The 23,254-nt window shown below is 41.0% G+C and overlaps 1 protein-coding gene across 2 annotated transcripts in view; it reads left to right on the forward strand.

The window, feature by feature from the left end:
* Positions 1-22,028, forward strand: part of ERCC6L2 (ERCC excision repair 6 like 2) — a 149,634-nt gene extending 127,606 nt beyond the window's left edge. For both annotated transcript variants that reach the window (XM_087858836.1, XM_045780841.2), the window contains exons 18-19: positions 9,543-9,724; positions 16,408-22,028. In XM_087858836.1, the coding sequence (XP_087714962.1) occupies positions 9,543-9,724; positions 16,408-17,380 (1,155 nt within the window). In that variant the 3' untranslated portion in view covers positions 17,381-22,028. The remainder of the gene's footprint in view (positions 1-9,542; positions 9,725-16,407) is intronic.
* The last annotated feature ends 1,226 nt before the right edge of the window (positions 22,029-23,254 follow it).

Below are 23,254 nucleotides of genomic sequence, written 5' to 3' on the forward strand. Positions count from 1 at the left end.
CAAATGGTGCAAAGGCGCTGGTGAGAAAACTGAGGGCAGCTTAGCACGAGTCAAGCAGTGGCCCCGAATGGTACCTAGTGGCCTTTGGATTCTGTACCGCCACATATTTGCAGGAAAAGAAAACTAGCTTCTCTGATAAATATTCTTGATGAATTTATATCCTTGATAAAAATGGCTAATTTTATCAAATCTCAACCTTTATACTCATCTTTTTTTCTATTCTGTTTGATAAAATAGGAAGTGTACATAAGCACTTGTATAATTGAGCTGGAAACTGAATTAGCCACTTTTTTATAAAACATTTGTACTTGACAAACTGGTTATTTAAATTTGCATATTTGGTAGGTAATTTCTTGAAAATGAACCTAGTGAGTTTTATACTTCAAGGAAAACAACGGGCAGTACGTGTTGCCAGAAATAAAAGTCAAGCTTTCGAGTGAAAACTAAAATGTTGAAAAACCATGACCATGACACTTTCTATATACTTAAAGATTTTTTTTCTGATGCAATAGGTGATGATAACAACAAACATGGTTTTCCGGTGTTGTACAATTGAATGTTTCAACATTTTGAAGATCTGCATAGCTCAGTTAATTGATATTTCCAAATGACCACGGAATGATACCACAAAATCATGCTGGGGAAAAAAATCCAGCCAAAGTACAAGATATACCAGTGTAATTTAATTTTAACAATATAAAAAATTTACTGATACGGTTTCAGATTTTACATGAAACTTACCTTAATTGAGTTTTGATACAGTATCAAAAAAGAATATCTACAGTTATCTGAAAAGGCTATTAAAATATTCTTCCCTTTTCTATGTAAGTATCTATATGATACTGATTTTCTTGGTATACTCCAACCAAAAGAACCTTGTTGCAACAGATTGAATGCAGAAGCCAGATATGAGAATCCAGCTGTGTTTTATGAATCCAGATATTAAAGACATTTACAGAAATGTAAAACATGACCACTCATGGAGCCTGGGTGGCTCAGTCAGTTAAGTGTCTGCCTATGGCTTAGGTCATGATCCCAGAGTCCTGGGATCCAGTCATGCATCAGGCTCCCTGCCCAAATAGTCTTCAGAGAAAGTTTTACAGTTATGTAATGAATATGTATAAAGGTTCAAAATTGTGTCAGGGCTACAAGATTCTAAGGACCTATTCGTTACCACTTTCTGGAGATCCTATAAGAACTGGTAGAATTGTGAATTTTAAATAGGGAAGAGAGTGATGGGAGTCCCTGATCCAGATTCCTACGCCCTAGATCCTGACCCCCAAATCACTCATTTTCTCCCAGGGTAATGAGGCTGAAAAAGATACAAAAACTTTCAAGTTTCCCCTGAACCCTAGGGCCTGAGGTGCTGAATCCAGTGTTCCAGCTGCTACTCCAGAAGCCCCCAGACCCTGCTCTAGCCTTTGTGTGCAGGAGGTAATAAGGGAATTTATGCCCCGACCACGCTGCCATGGAGGACTGGGGGTATTCGTGAACACTCCCTTTTACTGCTCCGCATATTTTGGTGATTGCCACTGTCTGACCTGGCCTTTTCCACACATGACTGCTGTGGCAATGCCTTCAGGGTCACAGAGCCCAAGGAGATGGGGCTTTTATATTTCTTTTTGTAGTGTGTGCTCCACAGTGTTCACCTGCTCTCCCAAGGCCGTCACTTTGTTCTTTCAGATAGATGGATCTGTCGGACAGTGAGAAATGGACTCTTGTGGATAAAAAAGGAACGTAGGCACAGGACAGCCAATATAAAGTTGTCCTGTGGTGACTCACCTAGAAAGCAAAGCACTATTATATATAGATATATAGATACAGATAGAGGTATATAGATAGAGATGTAGCTGGGTTGTAACTATTATTTCTTCCAGGAAGAAAGTAGAACAATAACAAAAAAGATTTTGGATTTGCATCTAAGTTGTTTTTTTCAAATTTGAGTGTCATTTTTAAACGTGCAGAAAATTTGACTTTAGTTTTTATTTGCGGTTGGTCCTCTAAACAGCTGGCTTTTCTCCAGAGGAGGAGTAAAGACAACTCAGGGCTCAAGTTGCTTTAGGCTTTCCTGAATATTGAAAAACTACATTTACAGTAATATTGCCTACCTCCAGGCAAAAATCTTGAAGGATTACTTTAAGGATAGGAGCTTTTTCACACTTGTACAAAGATCCTTAAAAGTTTTTGTCCTTTTAGAAACTCAGATGCCGTTGAATGAATGTATTTACATGTGCTGTATGTTTTTACAGTACTCCTGATTCCCTGCTTTGCAAAGACAAGGAAGTTTATGACTTTTTACGTGTTTACAGAGTTTGGCCCTTACGCAAAGGGAAATTTCTTTTTTAATCTGTTGTTTGAACAGATGCGTAAACAAAAGCATTGCTGCCTTTCAGACTTCACTATTTAAGATTTAATAAAAAAAATGAAAAAGCACTTACGTTTTTTTTTAGTCTCTATACAAAGTTGGTGTGATCAGGACCGTGTGAGGACCTGCGGCTACACAGTGCACCCACACGTGGCCATGACCACGGAGTGCCTTGTGAGGCTCTGCGCTATTCTCAGGAACAAGGTGTAGACCAAGAGCTTTTCTGTAACGGGCAGATCCTCTGGTGATCTTAGAACCCAACTTTAATTAATCTTTCCACTCTGGCTTCTCAGTAGGTCCAAGCCATCAGGACCTTCCAATGTCTTTGAAAATCTCCTCCCTGTTTTCAGTTTTCTCAGTGACGAACCAAGCCTAAACATCTGGTTATGGGAGAAAAACAGTGAATGCGTCTGTTGAGTCTGCATTGTTCTTTATTCTGGTGTATATTCTACAGGTGTTTTCTGGAGAAACCAGCTTAGCGGACAGATCCATTCCAGAATTGCTTAGTAAAACATTTCAGTAATTCCCAGTAGCCTGCAGCAGAATGATAGCAGCCTATCAGGCTGTTCTGCTTCATTGTGCCCTGTCCCTGTCCAAGCTTCCTCCGCCCCGTGGAGGGTATAGAGGACCAGGGGACAAAGAATCAGCGGCATCTGCACTGGCTGTGGATGTGTCTCTAGGAATTAGTCCCAAGGAGCTTTAGAAAGATGGCAGAGATTACAATAGTGTTTCAACTGCCAAAATGGGAATTAGAGGCTATTCATGATTGCTTTTGAAACTCACTCTCCTGGATTGCAATGTTTCTTGCCCCATTGTTATAAGTGGTTGGCTATAAGAAAGATTGACCCCTGTCAGCTTTTTTCATTGCCTTGCCATTCCCATCTAGGTGCTCTCTGAAGGTCTTTTAATTAATTTACCTCCAAAATTATTTTTTACCTCCAAGACTATAAGTAGAAAGGTGTTTTTTTTTTTTAACTTAAACATTCTCTGTATTATTCCCAGGAAAGTTTCCTATTATATAAAGATAGGTTTCCTACGTAGCAGAGTAAATAGAAAAATGTTAATGTAATCATGTGGCTGTGAGGTAGGGGTATATGCCTTTTTTTCTTTTCTTAGTACATTGATGCCAAAGATTGCTATCTTTAAACTTTTTAAGAGTCAGGTTTTTTTCCTTTCATATTGAAAATCCATATATACTTTATCACCTTTTTTAAAGCTATGCCTTTCAAAAAAGAACTATTGGTTCAGTTAAAGTAATGTAGCTTGGCTTAGATCTGTCTAATGTCTTGAAATACAGACAATGCACTTTTGGTTCAAAGAAAAAGAAAGTATTATCAAAAGTTATCTGAATGTTTCTTACTATTGGTCTGAAGATAAGGCACTTAACTGGTAGAACCAATATAAGTCTAAAACTTCCCAGTAAAGAATAAATTGTACAGAATTATATACAGTTGTTTAGGTCTGGATTCATTGTGGCTACTCTAGGAGACAGAATTTTTCCATAACAAAGTGCCCTTTTATTTATTATAATCCTAACATACATCTTTTACAACTTAAAATAATTATAGTTTTATTTTATAGAATGTATACGCTGTAGATTTTTAAATAGTAATTTTTATTATATATTTTCAAACACATTTTACAGATACATCAGAAAAATCAATAATGATTTTATAACTTCATCAAAATTAAACCAAAGCTGATAGCCATGAAGTCTTTGAAGTGAACTATTTCCAAGTTAAACATTTAACTGTGAATAGATGAGGAGACTACTTTGGCCAAAATATAGTAGAATAATTATCATTTATAGAAATAATACATATTTATCATTTTAGCTGAATTGAACAAATTTTTATATTATGAATTTTAGTTTTAATAACAACTACCTTTGTAAAGACAACACATCATGTGTTTATTTTTTAATTATTTTTTAAAGATTTTATTTATTTATTTGTCAGAGAGAGAGTACAAGCAGGGGGAGGGGAGCAGCAGAGGGAGAGGGAGAAGCAGGCTTGCTGCTGAGCAAGGAGCCCAATGTAGGACTTGATCCCAGGACCCTGGAATCATGACTGGAGTCAAAGGCAAATGCTTAACCAACTGGGCCACCCAGGCATCCCTACATCATGTGTTTAAATTCTTATTATATAGATCAGATTAAGACTTACATAATCAGACATAGCCTGTCTTTTACTTTTTAGCCCTGTTTAACTGTGGTCTCGGGGGGACAGTTTTTCCTTCACTTTTTCAATTCTCAACTAATTGCTCCATATATTATGTATATGTCATATAGGAGATTAAAATTATTACTTCTCATAGATTACTGCTCATAGATTAAAATTATTACTTCAGGATTCTCTGATAAATCCACCCTCTTAAGTAACCCCCATTTCCATTTAACTAATCTCATTATCAAATGGATTTTTAACTGCATTTTTACATTTTCTAGAAACAATTTCTGTGTTCTAACTTAACACTAAGTTTTGTTTTTTATAAAGATTCCATAAATTGAATTTGACTTTTCATACAAACACTATAGTAGAAACATCTAACAACACCTAGTAATTAAGCAAATAATCATGGATATAGCAATACTAAGTTATAAATTATATTCTAATAATGTCAAGCTTTTTAAAATACTTACTGGCAGAAATATTTATACTATACAATTACTGTACAAAGCCCTTATCTTTATAATTCCTTATCATTATAATCATAAATTATCATATGGAAGTAGCTTCATCAGAATCACAGAATATAGAAGTACTTCCTTAAGGCAAATCTTAATGGATAGTTCTAAAGAAATTTTTAAAGAAAATGTTAGGAACAATTAGGGGCTTTTGCAGAAAATGGCATTTCTGCTTTATTCTTGTCATGATTGCAAAATTTCTTTTTAAATACAGACATAGTGTTCCAGTTCTTGGCCATTCTGCTCTCTAGGGGAAAGAGGAGTGGATTCATTTTGCTTTCTTTAGCAAGCAACCTCGTGTTAAGAAGGGATAGTATTGTCTTTTCAATTCCTAATCCAGTTCATTTTACTGATTTTTCATTACTCAGGCCTTTATTACTGTTGCTACTTCTTCGTGTTGCCTAAGTGTCATATGACTTCACAGCTTTGACATAGTGGTAATGAATGAGCTTGAGTCCAATCCACATAATCTGGAATCTTTTCATCTTGGCCATAGGCCTTGAACTTTGCTTTATAATAAATTATAACTATCACTGCAATTGCAACTTGCACTTTGGCACTGTTTTCCTTGTATCAGCTAGCGTAAAGGATGCTATTTTACTAGAGTGAAACCAGCTTTATAACAAGGCCACCAGAATGTTTATTAAGTTAATTAATAAAATTTTGTTTCACAGCCTTGTTTCAGTAGTTTCAAAGGACTCTACTAAAATGGAAATCTGAACCTAGATAAATTAAAAAAAAAAAAAAGTAAAGGATAGGGTATTGAGCCCATGTGGGAAAAGAATGTTTTTCCTTTTTTATGATTGTCTAACATAATCAGGTTTTTAAATATGGAATATATGGGGCGCCTGGGTGGCGCAGTCGTTAAGCGTCTGCCTTCGGCTCAGGGCGTGATCCTGGCGTCCTGGGATCGAGCCCCACATCAGGCTCCTCCGCTGGGAGCCTGCTTCTTCCTCTCCCACTCCCCCTGCTTGTGTTCCCTCCCTCCCTGGCTGTCTCTCTCTGTCAAAGAAATAAATAAAAAATCTTTAAAAATAAATAAATAAATAAATAATTATGGAATATATGGAAAAAATTAAAGATCCATATGTTTGATACCTGTTGTTGGAAAAGCTGAATTTCCCTGAAGACTTTATGAAACTGACTTAAAAAAAATGTATCCATACAAAGTGTGAGCTCTGTAATCCTGCCAAGGTCAGAAAGACCCAGAGTAATCATGTAAATTATTGAAAATTGCCATTGTCTGGCATGATTTCTCTGTGGCTTCAGAAATTGCAGTATGTGAGGATGGAGTGTTCTTGGTTGGCCTAGTTCCTTCTTTTTCCGTTTATTCCCTTTATCTTCATGTAAACATCCCATCTCTCCTTACAGTAATAGATCACTATTTCTTGGGGATCATCTAAGATGATGAGTCTTTTTATTGGAAATTTTCAACATTCATCTGTTTTCTTGTGATATAGAATAAATGCATCAAATCTCTTTCAAGTTTATCTTTAAAGGTCAGCATTTTCCTTTCTGTTAATGCTTTAAGATTCAAGAAATGATGCCTTTAAGGAGAGTATTTTCAACATTTTGTGTTTGTCCATCTGGTTCACAAGAGGTATTTAAGAAGTCAATTTATTTTCATTAGAAATGGTTTGCTACTACAAACCATACAGTTACAGGGTGCCTGGCTGTCTCAGCTGGTAGAGCATGTGACTTGATCTCAGGGTCGTAAGTTTGGTACCCATGTTGCATATAGAGATTAAAGACAGAAAGAAAGCGGAGGGGAGAAAGAGGGAGAGGGAGAGGGAGAGAGAGAGAGAGAAAGAAAGAAAAAGAAAAAATAAATAACATAGTTATGTCATATGTGTTATCTTTATACTCAGTTTATTTCAATAAAATGAACTTGAATATAAGTTGAAGAGATAAACCATTTATTTTTTAAAAGAAAACTAAATGTTCTGTCTTTAAAATTAAAAAAAAAAAAATGGGCTTGCCACTTTTAAGTCCCTTAAGGGTTGGGGCCTCTTTGTATATGTAAATATCTTTTTTCTCAACTGCATAGTACGGTGGCAGGAAGATAATAGGTGCTCAGTAAATATTTGTGGAATGAAAAACTATCCCCTACCCACACTCATTTGTATGTGCCATTTCAATCCCATCAAACTCCTATAAAAGAAAGATAATTATGTCATCAGCAAGAATCTGTATCTAGTACACTCTTACAGTCTTTCTATGTCTGAAAAAAAGAAGAATTTAATGATAGTTTAACTGGGTATAGAATTCTAAGTTTATAGTTTTTTCCTCTCTGCATGTAGAAGGTATTATCTAACTATCTTCTGGTGGTACTGGTATTAATGAGAAGTCTTTCTTCAGGTTGATTGTCATTTCTTCGTGGGTTATCTTGTTTTTTCTCCCTGCTAGTTTTTAAGATATTCTCTGTGATATAACAAAGTGCAAGATTTATTATTATTTTTCCCACTACAGATTCTCTCTCCTTTTTTGATTTGAGGATTCATGCCTTCTTCAATTACCTGCCATTATGTCTTTGCAGTATCTCTTCTATTTTCTGTATTCTTTCCTTCTAGTATTTTAGAAGTTTTGGTGTATGTCTTCTTACTCTACCACTTTCTCAACTATCATTGTAAGGTTGTTTATTCTGCTGCTTTAACTCATATTTTGACCTCGTTCCCATCTCTGTTTTCTTTTTCAAAACTATATTTATTTTTTAGAGTTTGTGTTTGGTTCTTTTTCAGATCTGCCTATATAATACCCAGTTCTTGCTGGTAGATTCTATTCCTTCCTTTATCTTTCTGGACATGCTAACGATTTAGTCTCTTTCAGGTTTCTTCATTATCTATAATTCCTCCCATGTGTATTCTCACACTTGTTGCAGCTGCCCATTTTCATGGTGATGGGCTTTATATGTTCTTCATAATTTTTGCCTAAGTTCCTCCCCACACCTGCCCCCCACATTGGAATCAAAAGCATTCTCTGAATTATGGAAGTCTTCCTAGGGTATGTTTTTATATTCATTCCTCTTTGAGATCCATAGTTTTCAGTGATTCTGGGCTATTTTTTTATGTTGGTTTTTAGCTTAGATTTTCCATACCACCCAGGTGCTACAAAATCAGATTCCACAACTGGCACAGGCTGGGCATTCCAAATTTCATCAATGATTCTTCCTATCCAGCATAGGAAGGTAGCCTGCTTCTATCCTGTGTTCCCAATTTGGGCTTTCCTAGCTTTAATTTACGAACTGGATAACCTCTTAACTCCTCCTTTGTTTTTGATTTGTTTGTTTCTTAATGCAGGGAATTCAGTCATTTTCATCCCCCCTCTAGACATGGGGCCTGCAGACTATAACTTAAGGCATTAGTTCCCATTGACCACTATGTTACTTCTTTGCTTTTTGGCACCTAGTGATGTGCCTTTCTTACTTCTGAGCTCAAATATAATTTTGCTGTTGTTGTTGTTGTTGTTGTCAGATTGTATACACTATTTCTCTTTTTGGAATGGGATGGGACTTTCCACATATTCACATCTTCTCAGGGAAATCGGAACCATACAGTATAAAAATTTTTTTTTCTTGACCCAGTGGTTTTAACAGTTTATGTTAAACAAGCAACCCGTATAGTCTGTAAAATAAATATGATTTTATCTATAATTTCAACCAACTGTAGTTAGCATCTTAAAATCACTAAATATCCTGGCAATCCAGTAGAGATTAAAGAGTAGGATTTACGAAAATGGTTGCTTGGGGCCCCTGGGTGGCTCAGTCGTTAAGCGTCTGCCTTCGGCTCAGGGCGTGATCCCGGCGTCCTGGGATCGAGCCCCACATCAGGCTCCTCTGCTGGAAGCCTGCTTCTTCCTCTCCCACTCCCCCTGCTTGTGTTCCCTCTCTCGCTGGCTGTCTCTCTGTCAAATAAATAAATAAAATATTTAAAAAAAAAAAAAAAAGAAAGAAGGAAAATGGTCTCTTAATTATCACATTAAGATTGTTATTTTTTAAAAGTTTGACTACTTACATAAAATTAAATACCTGAAAATTTGATTACTAATATTGAAAGAAATTCCTGAATTTAAGAATTTTAAATATCTCATTTTTATGCCATTATTTTTATAATCATTAATTTTTATCCTCAGTATTGGGGATATCAACACTTACATAGTATGCGATCAGTCTTGACAATGAAGGCATCGTCTTATTGCCATTACTTTTATCATATCTTTAGGAAAGATATACCTTTAACATATATCTTAGACCATAGACACCATGGAAACATCATAGTATTGCCATTACTTTTATATATTTCAGAAAGATATAAAAATAATTTTCCCTATATCTTCTTTTTAAAAATCTAGGTTAACATCTCTTATAGTGCTATCAGGTGGAAAATATGATATACTTGATTATAAAGAGTTTGGGGAAAAAATAAGGCCATCTCCTCATTTAACCAAAAATGACTATTTTTTCAGACTTAGTTTTTGCTTTCCTTCTCTTTTCAGACACATAAAGAAAAAGTGAAGACAGATACATTGACACATACAAAGAAAGGTCAACAACTAAGTGGAGGAAGCATTTCATTTCCCCTTTACATTTCACACCCTGTAAGCCAGAAAAAGAAAAAAGTCTACCGCACAGACCAGACCACCTTCATAATTGGAGAAACGCCGAAAGGAATCCGCAGGTATGTCTATAACAACATTGGACTTTAAGAATTATTCTCGAAAGAAATATGGCTACTTAATAAAATACACAAATTATCTGAATCTTAACCATACCTGACATCTGAATTTGTACACTTTAGAAAATAAATTCCAGATGTTTTAAATGTTTTTAGAAAACTAATCCCTCAATTGATAAAAAATGAAATCTTTTTATGTGGATACATGAAATTCCTTAAGTGCACTATATTCATTCATTGAATATTTATTGAACACTTAATATGTACTCAGGCATTGTGCTGAGTGCTGAACGTACAGTGTAAAAAAAGGACATAGAGCTTATAGTGCAGTGGGAGTTGGCATTAAACCATAGGAATTTTCAAAAGTAAAAAAAACCACAACTTATAAGTAATTATTTAATGATAAAGAAGTGGACAGGCCTCCTTGATAGAGAATAGTGGGATCTGGAGGGGGTGCAGGTATCTTTCTGTTAGGTAGTCAGGGAAGACCTCGAGACAGAGTTGACATCTGAGACCTAAGGGATAACCAGGCAAAGAACTAGAGTTAAGAACATCCTGAGGAGGGAAGAGGTTGGTGTGTTCAAGGAACTGAGAGAAGACTTGGGTACTTAGTACATGATAAGCCTCACGGGGTGCCATGAGATGAAGGCCGAGACATAGATGGGGCCGGAGCGTGCAAAGCCCTGTAGGTTGTGGACAAGAGTTTGGATTTTATTCCAAGTGTAGCCAAAAGCTGTTGAAGCATGAACGTGATCTGATATATGTTTCTTAAAGATTGTTCTAGTTTCTGTGTGGTAGAGGGCAAACAAGGGGAAACCGTAGGAACTAGTTGAGGGTGGTTGGCCATAGAGTTGTTGCCATGGAGACAGTGAAGTGGATGAATTCAGTTTGGTGCTGGACTGGTTGTTGGAACAACAGACTGGGTTGACTAAATGGGGAAAACTAGGAGAGAAAAGAGTTTGGAGTGAAAAAAAATCAAGAGTCCTCTTTTTGCTTATAATAATTTGAGGTTCTATGGAAATGCCAAATAGGCAATGGATATGCTACTCTGGGGTTTGGGGACTGGAGATCTAAATGTGTAAGTCATCAGCATGGAGATTGCATGAACAGCCTAGGAGCCGGGCACAGAGAGGCGAGGAGGAGCCCCAAGACTGAGCCTTCAGGTAGCAGTGGCCTACGGGGTAGGAGGCACAATATAAGGTCCTGAAGTCCAGGAGGAGTGAAAGTTTCAAAAAGGAGGGAGCACTTGCCTTTATTAAATGCTTCTGAGAACCAGAATCAGATGAAGTGGGAGAGCACCTCCTGGAACCGGCAGCAGAGAACTCACTGGCTGCCCTGGTGGAGTGGTGTGCAAGTCTATGGGCAGATGTTGGTGCTGGGCTGAGGTGGGGGTGTGCAAGTCTATGGGCAGATGTTGGTGCTGGGCTGAGGTGGGGTGTGCAAGTCTATGGGCAGATGTTGGTGCTGGGGTGAGGTGGGGGTGTGCAAGTCTATGGGCAGATGTTGGTGCTGGGGTGAGGTGGGGGTGTGCAAGTCTATGGGCAGATGTTGGTGCTGGGGTGAGGTGGGGGTGTGCAAGTCTATGGGCAGATGTTGGTGCTGGGCTGAGGTGGGGGTGTGCAAGTCTATGGGCAGATGTTGGTGCTGGGGTGAGGTGGGCAAGCAGGGCATGGGCAGACCCTGTGACAGCTCTTGGAGAGTGAAAAGTAGCAGGACCTGGAGGGCGTTGTCAGTCAAAGGGAAGTTTTTTTTAAGTTGAGAAGATAATAGAACCTGTTTGTGTGTTGAGAGAAAAGACGAATAGGGGAAAAAGAGATCATGCCAGAGACGTGCCAACAGAAGTCCTGGAGGCGGGAGAGGGTGAGGTCCAGACCCCTGAAGAAGGTCTAGCCTTGTAGATGAAGGGATGAAGACAAGCACTGATATGGTGATATTTCCTCAATTAACTGAGAAGTAAAGTATCAATTCAGAGGGAGAGAAATTTCGGGAGAGGAAAAATCATGAAATATGTATTATAAAGTAGGACAGTAGGAAATATTTATTATAAATATATAATATATATTATAAAGTATAATTCTAGTGAGACTAGAATTCATGGCTTATGTTAAGCCCCTGTTTGAGAGTAATTCCAGTAGAAGAATCCATGCAGTTGTGCAGACTTTGTTCAGCAAGCTTCAACTGCTCGGTTACAGACCAGAATAGAGAGATGGCTAGGGTTTTTCAGGGGTTAGAGTGGAGGGAAAGAGAAGCAAGGAAGCTGAAAAATGTTTGCAAAGGAGTAATTATAAAATTGAACCTAAGCCAGACAAGAGGAGGCTTGATGAGGTCAGAAGTATCTTCCAGCATTGTCGTCATGGGGGAATTGAACAGTTGAGCTGGTGTATAAGGTGCCTGAATTCAGGGATTTGCAGGTCGTGCCGTTAATGGTAATGATGGTGGCAGTCACTGGTCTTAGGAATAAGGAGCTGACGTGCAGCTGATTCTTGGGTCAGGAGTGGTAAAGAAATTGGTGGGCCAAGAATTGGAGTTGGGTGGGGCATCCACATGGATAGTGGTGTTATCAAGAATGATGACAGGGGATGGGTAAGGAAGCAGGATTCATCTCAAGTGTTCGGTCACTAGCAGGAAGCAATTAAAAGGTCACTTAACAAGTTGAGGGAGAGAATGGTTTAGTGAGTAGCATAAACCTAAAAGAGGGGAAGGAGTCTCCAAGAAAATAATGGTCTGGAAGCAGCAATGTGAACAATGAACCCTGAGATTTAGGGTGTGAGTTATAAGAGCCTCCGCTTGTGAGGGCTGCATGGGAAGAGGCAGTATGAGGGGACAGAGGGACTATTCTGGGAGAAGAACAGGGGAGTTGGTAGATCATAGCCTGGTTCTAGGGGCACTGAAGAATGGTCTGGAAGGGTGAGGGATTGGATTCGATTGGGAATGAAGAGACTAGGAGGGGATGAGAGGCCAGTGCTTCCAGGTAAGAGATGAGTAGTGGCTGAGGTAAGCGGGGATGGGAGGCCTGGTTGAATTGGCCCTGAAGGCTTAGCAGGCAATGGGCAAATGGTGATGGTTCTCTGGGTTCCAAATTCTTTCCTCAGGGTTTGGCAGCTCCTCGGCCCTTGGGCGCTGGTGTGGTAGGTTGGAGCATGGCTCCTAGCTGCCCACCATTACCCAGGAAGTTGAACACCACACACGCTACAGTAGCGTATCTCCTCTTAAACAGACATATAATTATGATTCTGGGCAAACTTGAGCAATTTACTTTGGGCAGTTATTTTGCTCAGAGGCCGACCATAATGCATTTTACCAGTTTTTGGGGAGCACAAGTGTCCTTATCCCCTCTAGCACTGCATATAAAAATAAAACTATTAACAACACTTAGTTTTTGCCTCTTTTCCTTCTTTCTCTACCTAGCCTAGGGAATAAATGCCTCAGGCAAAGTGAAAGGCTAACGTTTGAATACCAACATCTGAACCAGGGAACAGTGTTAGAACTGCTGACACGTCTTTCCCGCTAACCATCCACCTTTGTGAGAATCACGAATCGGTACCAGCTGCAGCCCTCAGGTCACTGGAATGAAGCTTCTGTCTCCCTTCTCTTCAGAAAGCTTAGGCAAAGAGAAGATTGTTTAGCTGTGTTCTACCCCTTTCCCTCATTTCCTCGAGGAAAGGGGAGAGATCTTAAATTATATCCATGGCACACAGCTACTCTGGATATATTTGCTGAAAGATACCTATCTTTGGTTTTCTTTTTTTTCTTTCTCTGTAGTGGCTCCTGATGTCTACTCTCGTTTACTCAATTGTCCTTACAAAGTGGCTAGCTTATACCTCCTGATTGTACCTTGTACTTCCTTAAATACTTCGAGAAAATTCCTCTAAAGTCCAAGAATTATGAAAGCAAGTTAGAAGGCAAAAATAAAACGAATTATAATCGTAACTCATCCTGTGAAGGGGCATCCGCACAGCCTAATTTACTTGCACGTTACTGACATGACACGGGGTCAGAGCAGCTCTCCTCCCAGAAGTGACAGACTTGTAGGACTGAGTGAGGTCAGCACAGCAAAGGTGAAAGTGCTTTGGCAGCTGCTGAGACACCACCAAGTCTTGGATAAATAAAAAGACATCAGCCTGTAACTTTGCCATTAACTTAATCTTCACAGCACAAATATTTATTAGAAAGGCCATGAAAATGGATTTGGAGATGATTAATAAACAAAATAATAATACCTCAGTACTTCATATGAAGTGAAAATTGGAAACTTTTAAGAACGTGCTTGTTGCTTTCCAACAAGAACATTGGCAATTGCCAGGACAGAAATTTGAAAGCTTGTATTTGTGTATTAAATATTCTGTTGGCAGGAAGAGTGGCTGTTGGTCAGGCATAGATAATATCTGGACTTGGAACAATTAATAGGACCAGTGTGGTGAGGACTAGAAGCCAGCGTCCTCGTCTGGAGCCACGAAAGTCCTGAGCATGCAGGATGGATTGCCACTAGAATCGCAGGAAAAACAAACTGTATAACCTGGCCTGAGCAGCAAAAATAATAGTGGCTTTAAATCTCCTACTTACATACATTACAAATAAATCATTATTTTACCTTCAGGATTCCATTGTGTTCAGAAGAAAATTCAGACCTCTGAAATTGGCATATGGACCCCTCACGATTTTCAGCCTCTTCCTTGACTGTTTCTCCTGCCCTGCTATACGCCAGGTCCCCTCAGAAGTGGGCCTGTGCGTGTTCCCTCTCTCCCCGGAAGGTTTCCTCGCTCATCCTTGCCTGACGGGTGACACCAGAGAAGCCTGCCCTGCTACCTTACCCATGACCCATCACCGGCTTCGGTACCCCTTCTGTGGACACCCACAGGGCCCTGTATTTACATCCGTAGTGGGATTTATCACTCTCTTCTGGTTTGATTTTTCATGCATCTGTCTCCCCCAGCTCGACTATAAACTCCTTGAAGAATATGGGAGTAGGACTGTTCACAGAGCCTTCCACACATAGGGTCTATAAATATTTGTTGAATGCACAGATGACTGTTTTAAGGAAATATATAAAATATGAATATAATTCTAAAACGTTGGGACTTTTAGTCATGTGCTACAGCACCGTCTCTGGCTTTTGTCTGAAAGAATGTTTGGGAACATTGAGCTCTCCTGATTCATGGCCCAAACTCAGCATCAGCAAAGCAATACCCTCTGTCTTAATCTACTCTGTCTCCCATAACGAAATACCACAGACTGGGGCTTAAACAACAAAAAGTTATTTCTCACAGTTCTAGAGTCTGGGAAGTTCAAGATCAGGGTGCCAGCTGATTTGGCTTCTGTTGAGGGCTCTCTCCTGGCTTGCAGATGGTCACCTTCTCACCATGTCCTCTCATGTGGAGAAAGATCTCTCTGGTGGCTTCTTATGACCTCATTTAACCTTTATTACTTTCTAAAGGCCCTATCTCCAAATATAGTCAAACTGAGGATTAGGGCTTCAACATAAGAATTTGAGGGGGACACAGTTCAGGCCATAGCACCCTTATCTGGGGAAAGGAGCAGAGTCTGGTGTCTAGGGTTCTGAGACTTTTTTTCTTTCTGCCTCTGTCTTACAAGGGTTCTGGAAGGCCCGTTTCCTCACACATGCGTACAACAGCTTCTGTTAGTATCTTATACTAAAAGTGGAACTCACTACTTTAAATAGCATCTCCTTTCCTAGTTTAGCTGTCTATACCCGAGTTGGACCAGTTGGGGTAAGAATCTAGGTTTATCATTTTAGGATTTTCCTTTAGGATCATCAAAAAGTGTGAAATTTCTATGTTGTATTTGTGGAGGAAGGGGAAAAAGGAGAGAGAAGGAAAAACCCTTTATTTTTCAGAATTCTCTCTCTTCCATTCATTAAGACCTTTCTTTAACAATTGTAGGACTTAAACACAATATAGATTTTCACTTGATCTTACCCAAAAGGCCGAGAAGCGATAAACTATACAATATAGATTTTCAAATACAGATTATATAAATTATGATTCTCGTGTCAGTCATAAATTCATTGGCTGACGAGAGGAGTAGCGTGCTGGGATCCCACAATTCCCAGGAAATACCTAATGGTATAAATCAGAATAACTTAAAAAGCTGGTGATTTCATGAGCTCAAGGTTTCTTTCAGTAGCATGAGGAAAGAAGTCACATCCTGCTAGTATAAGATGCATTTTCATTATGGAATTAAGCTAATATATACTAAATGAATAAAATTACAGTTGACCCTTGAATAACACAGGTTTGAACGGTGAAGATCCACTTATAGGCAGATTTTTTTTTTTTTGTATATACAGTACTGTAGATGTATTTTCTCTTCCTGATGATTTTCTTAATAACATTTTCCTTTTCTCTAGCTTATTTATTGTAAGAATATAGCACATAATATAGCACATTGTATATAATGCATATACCATACCAAGTATGTGTTGATTGACTGTTTTATGTTATTGGTAAGGTTTCCAGTATTGGTAAGGAAACCAGTCAAGGTTTCTAGGCTAATTTTAGGGAGAGTCAAAAGTTATATTTTCAACTGCATGGGGAAATGTAACACCCTTGTTGTTCAAAGGTCAAACATGCATTGCTTTGTCTCTTTATATAATATCATTGATGATGAGTTCTTTAAAAATAAAATGTAATAAAAATAACCACTGCTTTTGTTCATTAAATCTTCAGAAAACAATTTGAAGAAATGGCTTCTTATTTTAACTTGCCTTCTGTAAAGGAGTTTGCTGAATATATAACTAATGCCACATCAGAAGAACGACAGAAAATGCTAAAAGACTTTTATGCTTCTCAATATCCAGAGGTAAAAGAATTTTTTGTGGATTCAGCTGCAGAATTAATTAAATCTTCCCATCAGAAAAGAGAGAGAGTCAGGAATAAGTCTGAAAAAAGAGAATCTCTTATAAAAGAAAGGCTGTCAGATTTTGAAACTTTGTCATTTAAAGATTCTCCCAAAAAAGTTTCTCAAATTTGCAGCCCAAAAATATATAAAGAAAAATCAGTTAAGTTTCAAAATCACAGTTTCCATAGAGAAGAGGTACTTTCTAATGATGGAGAAATGAACGAATCACCTATAAACTCTACCGAAGAGACTGACAATGGGAAAAACAGCCAAGCCTTCAAAGACACTGTAGCATCCTGCTCCCTGAACAGTAAGTCTGAAGTATACGAGTTAGAAAAATTAGAATATACCATGAAAGACCAACAAGACCTTACAAGAACAGGCATTTCAAGAACTGAACCCCTTTTCAAAATGGAAAACAAAAAGATAGAAAATCCAGAGTTAGGAAACACTTCTGTGGTAGGCTTACTTGGTGACACATCTATTCTTGATGACCTCTTTAAAAGTCATGGGAACAGTCCCACACAACTGCCAAAGAAAGTTCTTTCAGGGCCCATGGAAAAAGCAAAACAGAGACCAAAAGATTTCTGGGACATCTTGAATGAACAGAATGACGACAGTCTTAGTAAACTCACCGACTTGGCAGTGATAGAGACTCTATGTGAAAAAGTGCCCCTTGCTGCCTCCTCCAAAAGGAAAGAGGAGCTGGAAACTTCACTTTGGAAATCAAATGAGAAATTTTTGTGGAAAAAATTTAGCTCAAGTGATACAGATGAAAACACAACTAATGCGCAAAAGTAATGCATAAACATACAATGAATTACCATAACTTCTGCCGTCCATGTTTACAACACTGTGTTCCACACTCGTTATGTTACTGTGAACACAGTTGTCAGCATACATTTTTATTAAACTCTTGCTCTCGGTTGTTTTAGCCTAAAAGGTTATTATGTATTTTTTCCTTGATACCTGATTTGATCTTTTAAAGATATGATTGTATTATAGTGTAAACATCTTTATGAAATAGAGAAGGTCTGGATTTGTTATCAGGAGACCTGGGACGTCTCCCCTGCTGTGTAACCCTGTGCCTGTAAGTAAGTCACTTACTTTGGTGTGCAGATATTCTCTAATACGAAAGATGAAGGTTGAACTCAAGCAACATTTGTGTCCTTGCAGCTTAAAAAGGCTTTGGTTTACTTTCCCAGATTCCATTAAGTCACAGGCCAAATTACGGTCATCGCCAAATCAGGCGTACATTGATGTGTTTCTTTCTTACCAGCATTTAGAAAATTAACTGTTTTCCTTTTCCCAAAACATCATGTATTGTTACTAAATTATTTTAGAGACAGTAATAACTAGTACTGAATATATGATGTTGTGTTAGAATAGTAAGTTTGTAACTGCTCAGAATCGCAGGGTTAGTGTCGTAGAACTGTGCCGGACGAGGTGTGACACCGAAGTCGTCTGACTACTGCCCAGAGCCGCAGGACTCCGTGCCTCCGCCTCTCGTACAGCAGAGAGCGTGTCATCAGTGTAGCTGAAGCCGTGTGTGGTACTGCTGGATCAAGTATGGAGAAGTGAAGGAACATTTTACCGAAAACCGTTCTTTTTTGTTGAGTGTAATGTGTATGTTTATAATCAACGAAGTGTGCTTATTGTCGAACTCATCTCCGGGAAACCTGCGCTGGTCCCTGCGTGCGGCGCCAGCGGCTCGAGACGTGCGGGTGGGGACCCCCGCAGCTGAGAGGCCGAGGGGGCGGCCGCCAAGGCGGGGGTCATACCTGGCGCGTGGGCGCAGGGAGCCGAGGCCTCTACTGGCCCGCAGGCAGATGCGCGGCGGCGGCCGTCCCGCGGTGGGGCTCGCGGAGCTGGGGCAGGGGAAATAGGGAACAGCAGTGAGCCAGTGCCGGTGCCCCGAGCGCGGCGGACTCTTGTGTCGAGGGGCAGGGCCTTCGGGGCACCCGCCGTGGCCGCGGGCCCTGGTGCGAAATGGGAAAAACAAAAACAAAGAAACCTGTTCTCAAGGGACTGCGCGACTAAATACTTTTTCGCTGGCATGTTGTTGAGGGCTGTGAAAACTATTTTCTATCATAACCCAGTGCGTATGTGTTAGTACAGATTGAAATAAAATGTTTACGAAATAATATGTACGCATAAGGCATGCAGTGGACTTTGATATCTCCTTTTCTGTTGCACTTTTGGCTCTTACGTCTATGTGTTTTTTAATGGTCTCATAACCCACTAAATTGATTTTATTAATGATTAGAAATCACAGTTTGCAAATCATTGTTTTAGATCATATAGTTTTTGGGGTTTGGGGGGTTTTTTGCTACTTTCAGCTGAGTTGTATCCAGACTTACCAGATGCTGAGTTTCACCACGGAGGTGCTTGCTACAAAATCAGTGTGTTGTGTATCTGCGGCAGACATATTAATGTTGTTAGCCTGCTGTGGGCCTAGCTGTAGGAGGAGCCAGGATAAGCAAGCAGACACCCCTTCATCTCAGTTTTCGTACCAGGTGGGAGAGTTCAGTCATTTTAATAAAAGTGGATCTTTCATAAAATAAAATACCTTTAAAATTTTTAATATAGATATGACCTTTGAATCATAAAATGATATTCATACAATATAATGAGATACTATTAAAGAGATTTTTATCAGTAAAAGTCAAAGTGGGAGCAAAAATACAGACCTAGAGTTTAAAAACGAGTTTCAGCAGTTGCCAGTGAAACTATCATTATTATCATGTGGGAACAGGGTGTCAAGCAGAGTACAGGGTCCAGCATGGAAAGGAGCCAGTCAGGAAGTTCCCGGAGGGAAACTGTAAGGGTCGACTTGCCCTGCACTGAGCAGTGGGAAGAGTCGGATCAGCCATTGATGAATCTGGGAGTGGACACTACGAAGGGCTGACAATGAGAATCCTGCCTAGCCCACCCCACCATGTTCTTCCAGTTAAAGAGGTGGCCCCAGGCAAATCCCAAGGCTTCTTTCAACCTGTTTCCCCCTTTAAATTTGAGACGGACTGGATCAGTGATGTTCCAGCATTTTTTAAAGCAATTGAATTCTATCTTAATTAGAAGATCAATTGTTGAAAATAATTAAAATGGAGGTCTGCTGGGGGCGCCTGGGTGGCACAGCGGTTAAGCGTCTGCCTTCGGCTCAGGGCGTGATCCCAGTGTTCTGGGATCGAGCCCCACATCAGGCTCCTTTGCTAGGAGCCTGCTTCTTCCTCTCCCACTCCCCCTGCTTGTGTTCCCTCTCTCACTGGCTGTCTCTCTCTGTCAAATAAATAAATAAAATCTTTAAAAAAATAAAAAATGGAGGTCTGCTGGTTCCAGCAGCACCACCATGGCTCCAGGGAGCACTAGTGTGAAAAACCCCGGGATGATCCCACTGCTAAAAAACCTTCCAACTTCAAGTTTCCAAGATTCTATTTGCCACATCTGTCTTGTTCCCTTCTCTTTAAAGCACTCAACACACAGTTATTCATATTGGAAACTGAGGCAAAATACAGAGAGGCTTTTGCACTTGAATTCCTTGGGGTTCCCTTGAAGCCCTGAAACCACTTCTCAGAGTAAATTAACATCATCTGCAAGCCGTGCGGCTGCCCCTACGTGGTCAAGGCAAAGGAGCCTTAGTTTGCAGAGAGGAGCTGGTGGCAAACTTTCTGGTAGTCCACAGAAAATGAGAAAGCCAAGGGCAGTATAGTTCAAAGGTTTTAAAAATCCAATGTGTGCAGTTTTTAAATTCTGAAGTTATCCTTCCTTATATTAAAATTGTCCTGTTTGTATGAAATGATAGTAGATCATAGTTTTTAGGCTTTTTCATTTTCCTTACCCGATATAAAAATTGATAACCATGTGTCCATTCCCAAAAGTTTTATTTGACAATTACTAGTCTATCAAATCCCTAAGAATGGAATCACTGCCTGCCTCAAAGTTCACGAACGGCTACCTCCATGGCCACGACGTCATAAATCCAGTTAACAGGGGGTCTAGAACCCACTGAGGATGTCGCTGAACCTGTGTGATCCTGTGAGATGCATCTGCCTTCCCAGAGCCCAGAGCTCGAGCACGTGAAGCTGCTCAGCTCATTCTCACCGGGTCATCACTGATGTAGCCTGGTCCCCAGGTCCGTCCCCCTGCTCTTGCAAAGCGTCCTCCACCCAGTGCTTCCGGGAGTGTTAAAGCGAAGACTCCTAAGTTCAGGAACACATGTTGTCACTGGCGATACTGCATGTGCCCTGGGTGACAGCCTCGTGTGCTACCCCGGCTCCACGTGGTGTTTGTGGCAGGTGGGAAGAGCATCACACTTTTTCTCCGTTAATGGGCAACCACAGGAGGGCTGTCTTACCTCAAGGTCTTACAGAGTTTTAAATGAAAACAGCCCTTTGGGGAGACTGACGCTCCCTCTGGAGGGAAGCCCAAGGCTGTGTGGTTCCCAGCCCGGAAGTGGCAGGTCAGAACCACCCGCAGAGGCTTTCAGGAGGTCGAGGGGTCAGCACAAGCACCTATTTTTATGTTTAAAGTTTCACACCGTGATACGACGTGCTAATATTTTGTCTGAGACCGTCGCCGGGCACGACTCAGCCGCCGGACACTCCCCACTTCGGTGAGCCCGTCGCCCGGGCCGCGGCGCCCGTCCCGGAGCCCCAGAGTTGCCGGTAGCGCTGTGCTTCGACTTGGTCAGTATGTACTTCGTTGGCTCTGCTAAGGGTTAACAAATGGCGGTGGTTGTATTTATCCCCTAAATTTCCAAATTGAGTCTGAACTAGATGAGTACGATGCCTTTCTGTCACTGACGCAGATACCGCCCAACTGACGCTCTTGGGTTAGCACTGCTCTCACTCATGGTTAAGAACCAAGAATGCCTCTTTTGGGGCGCCTGGGCGGCTCGGGCGGTTGAGTGTCTGACTTTGGTTCAGGTCATGATCTCAGGGTCCTGGGATCCAGCCAGGGACACAGCTCTGTGCTCAGCGGGGAGTCTGCTTCTCTCCCCCTCGCCCTCGCCCTCTGCTCCTCCCCCACTCCAGGCTCGCTCACACACTCTCTCTCTCTCAAATAAAATCTCTTTTAAAAATTCTTAAAAAAAAAAAAAAAAAAGAATGTTTCTTTCTACAGATGTCTTTTTGGTTAGCTAAATGGGCCCCTCCATCTTGTTGAAGGAAATAACTAACTCACTTTATGTTGTTTTAGCTTGTGTAAACAAGGGGAAAGTGTGCATCTCTGAATGTCTTGTATGTCTCTAAGGAAATTCTAGTGAGTCATCCTGTCAAATTAAAATATGAATTAGTCCTCCCCTCGCCCCGCATATATCTTTTAACTTTGATTTTATTTTTTTTGCAAAGTGAGACATGCTTCTGGACTAAAAGACTTCAAAAGAAGGCTCATAATAGTTAAGGCATGTATTTTTTCTTTCCTCAAACTTTATAATAAAGCACTGATAAGAACAAGAAGAGATTGTAATTTTTCAAAACGTAAATGCCAACATGTGCTCCATGAGAACCGACTTCACATGATCAGATTATGCCCGCTCTGCCCCCCAGCCACCTGCCAGCGCCGTCCGGCTGCTCCCGCAGTTGACTCTCCCTCTCCGCAGCCAGGGCTCACTGCCCTCTTTGCCAGAGCCGTAAGCAGCCTCCCTTCAGCGCTGCCTGGAAAAGCCCCACGTTCCTTTCAGGGCTGTCCTGACTCTCAAGTCCACCCCTTGGCCCAAGCATCCTGCCTACCAGTGTCAGGGAGCCCTCAGGCCGCATCCAGCCACCTCATAGCTTCCCCCAGTCAGCTTTCCCTGCTCTCCCCAAACACCTCATCCTTCTCAGACCTCTTCACTGCCTGAGTCGCCAACCTCCCCTTCCACAAAGGGGGGAAACGCATTAGCAAAGCTGAGCAGGCTGACTGACATGAGAGGGGCACTGAATGTCAGACCTGGGCCCTCCTGAAGCCAGATCACAGGCAAGTCATCTCTGGCTGCAGCAATTCACCAACCTGCCAGGAGAAGGCAAAACCAGCCAGTCTGCGGCGCTCCAGCCAGGGTGCCATCGCGCACCTTCTGACATGGCCCAGGGCTGCCACGTTGCCCTGGAAGGCACGACAGCTCCTGAAAGATTAGGGCACAGCAGCGTGCCAGGGCATGTTGGGGTGGACAAGCAGATCTCAGGAAGCTTAGAGTGTCCCCTGGGAGGGCGTCAGTAAGAGGGCAGAACACACCCAGGAACCCAAGTCCAAGATGTGTGCGGAGTGGTGGAAACAGGGTGGCTCCCAGAGTCCAGAAGCTAAGAAACATGCTTTGGGATGAGTGATCAGCAAAGTCCACCCCAGATTCTGGGGCTGGGGCTGGGGGCCAGGCCTGAAAATGGGAAGGCCAGAACATCACTTCCTCCCATCTCCCTCGGCCTCTTAAACCCAAGATGACCAGGAAAGTGGGCAGTGCAGAGAAGTTTGAGTTTTGGATTGGCCAAATATAAAAACGCTTCTGACAATCTAACCTCCAAGATACACAAAGGCAGCGGGAGATCTAAGAGCCAAAGGAGAGCGAGACAGAGTCAGGTGGGGTAACTGCAAGTCCTGGGCGTGGGGCACAGGCACCAGGGCACCTCCGGAGTCTGCGCAAGGAGAGGCCCTGTGGCCTTTCCTCCTGCGCGTGTGACGACGTGTCGGTGTCGGCCCGGGGGCCGC

Source organism: Ursus americanus, chromosome 34 (genome assembly GCF_024610735.1).
Source record: "Ursus americanus isolate L20-20 chromosome 34, mUrsAme1.1.p, whole genome shotgun sequence".
NCBI lineage: Eukaryota > Metazoa > Chordata > Mammalia > Carnivora > Ursidae > Ursus > Ursus americanus.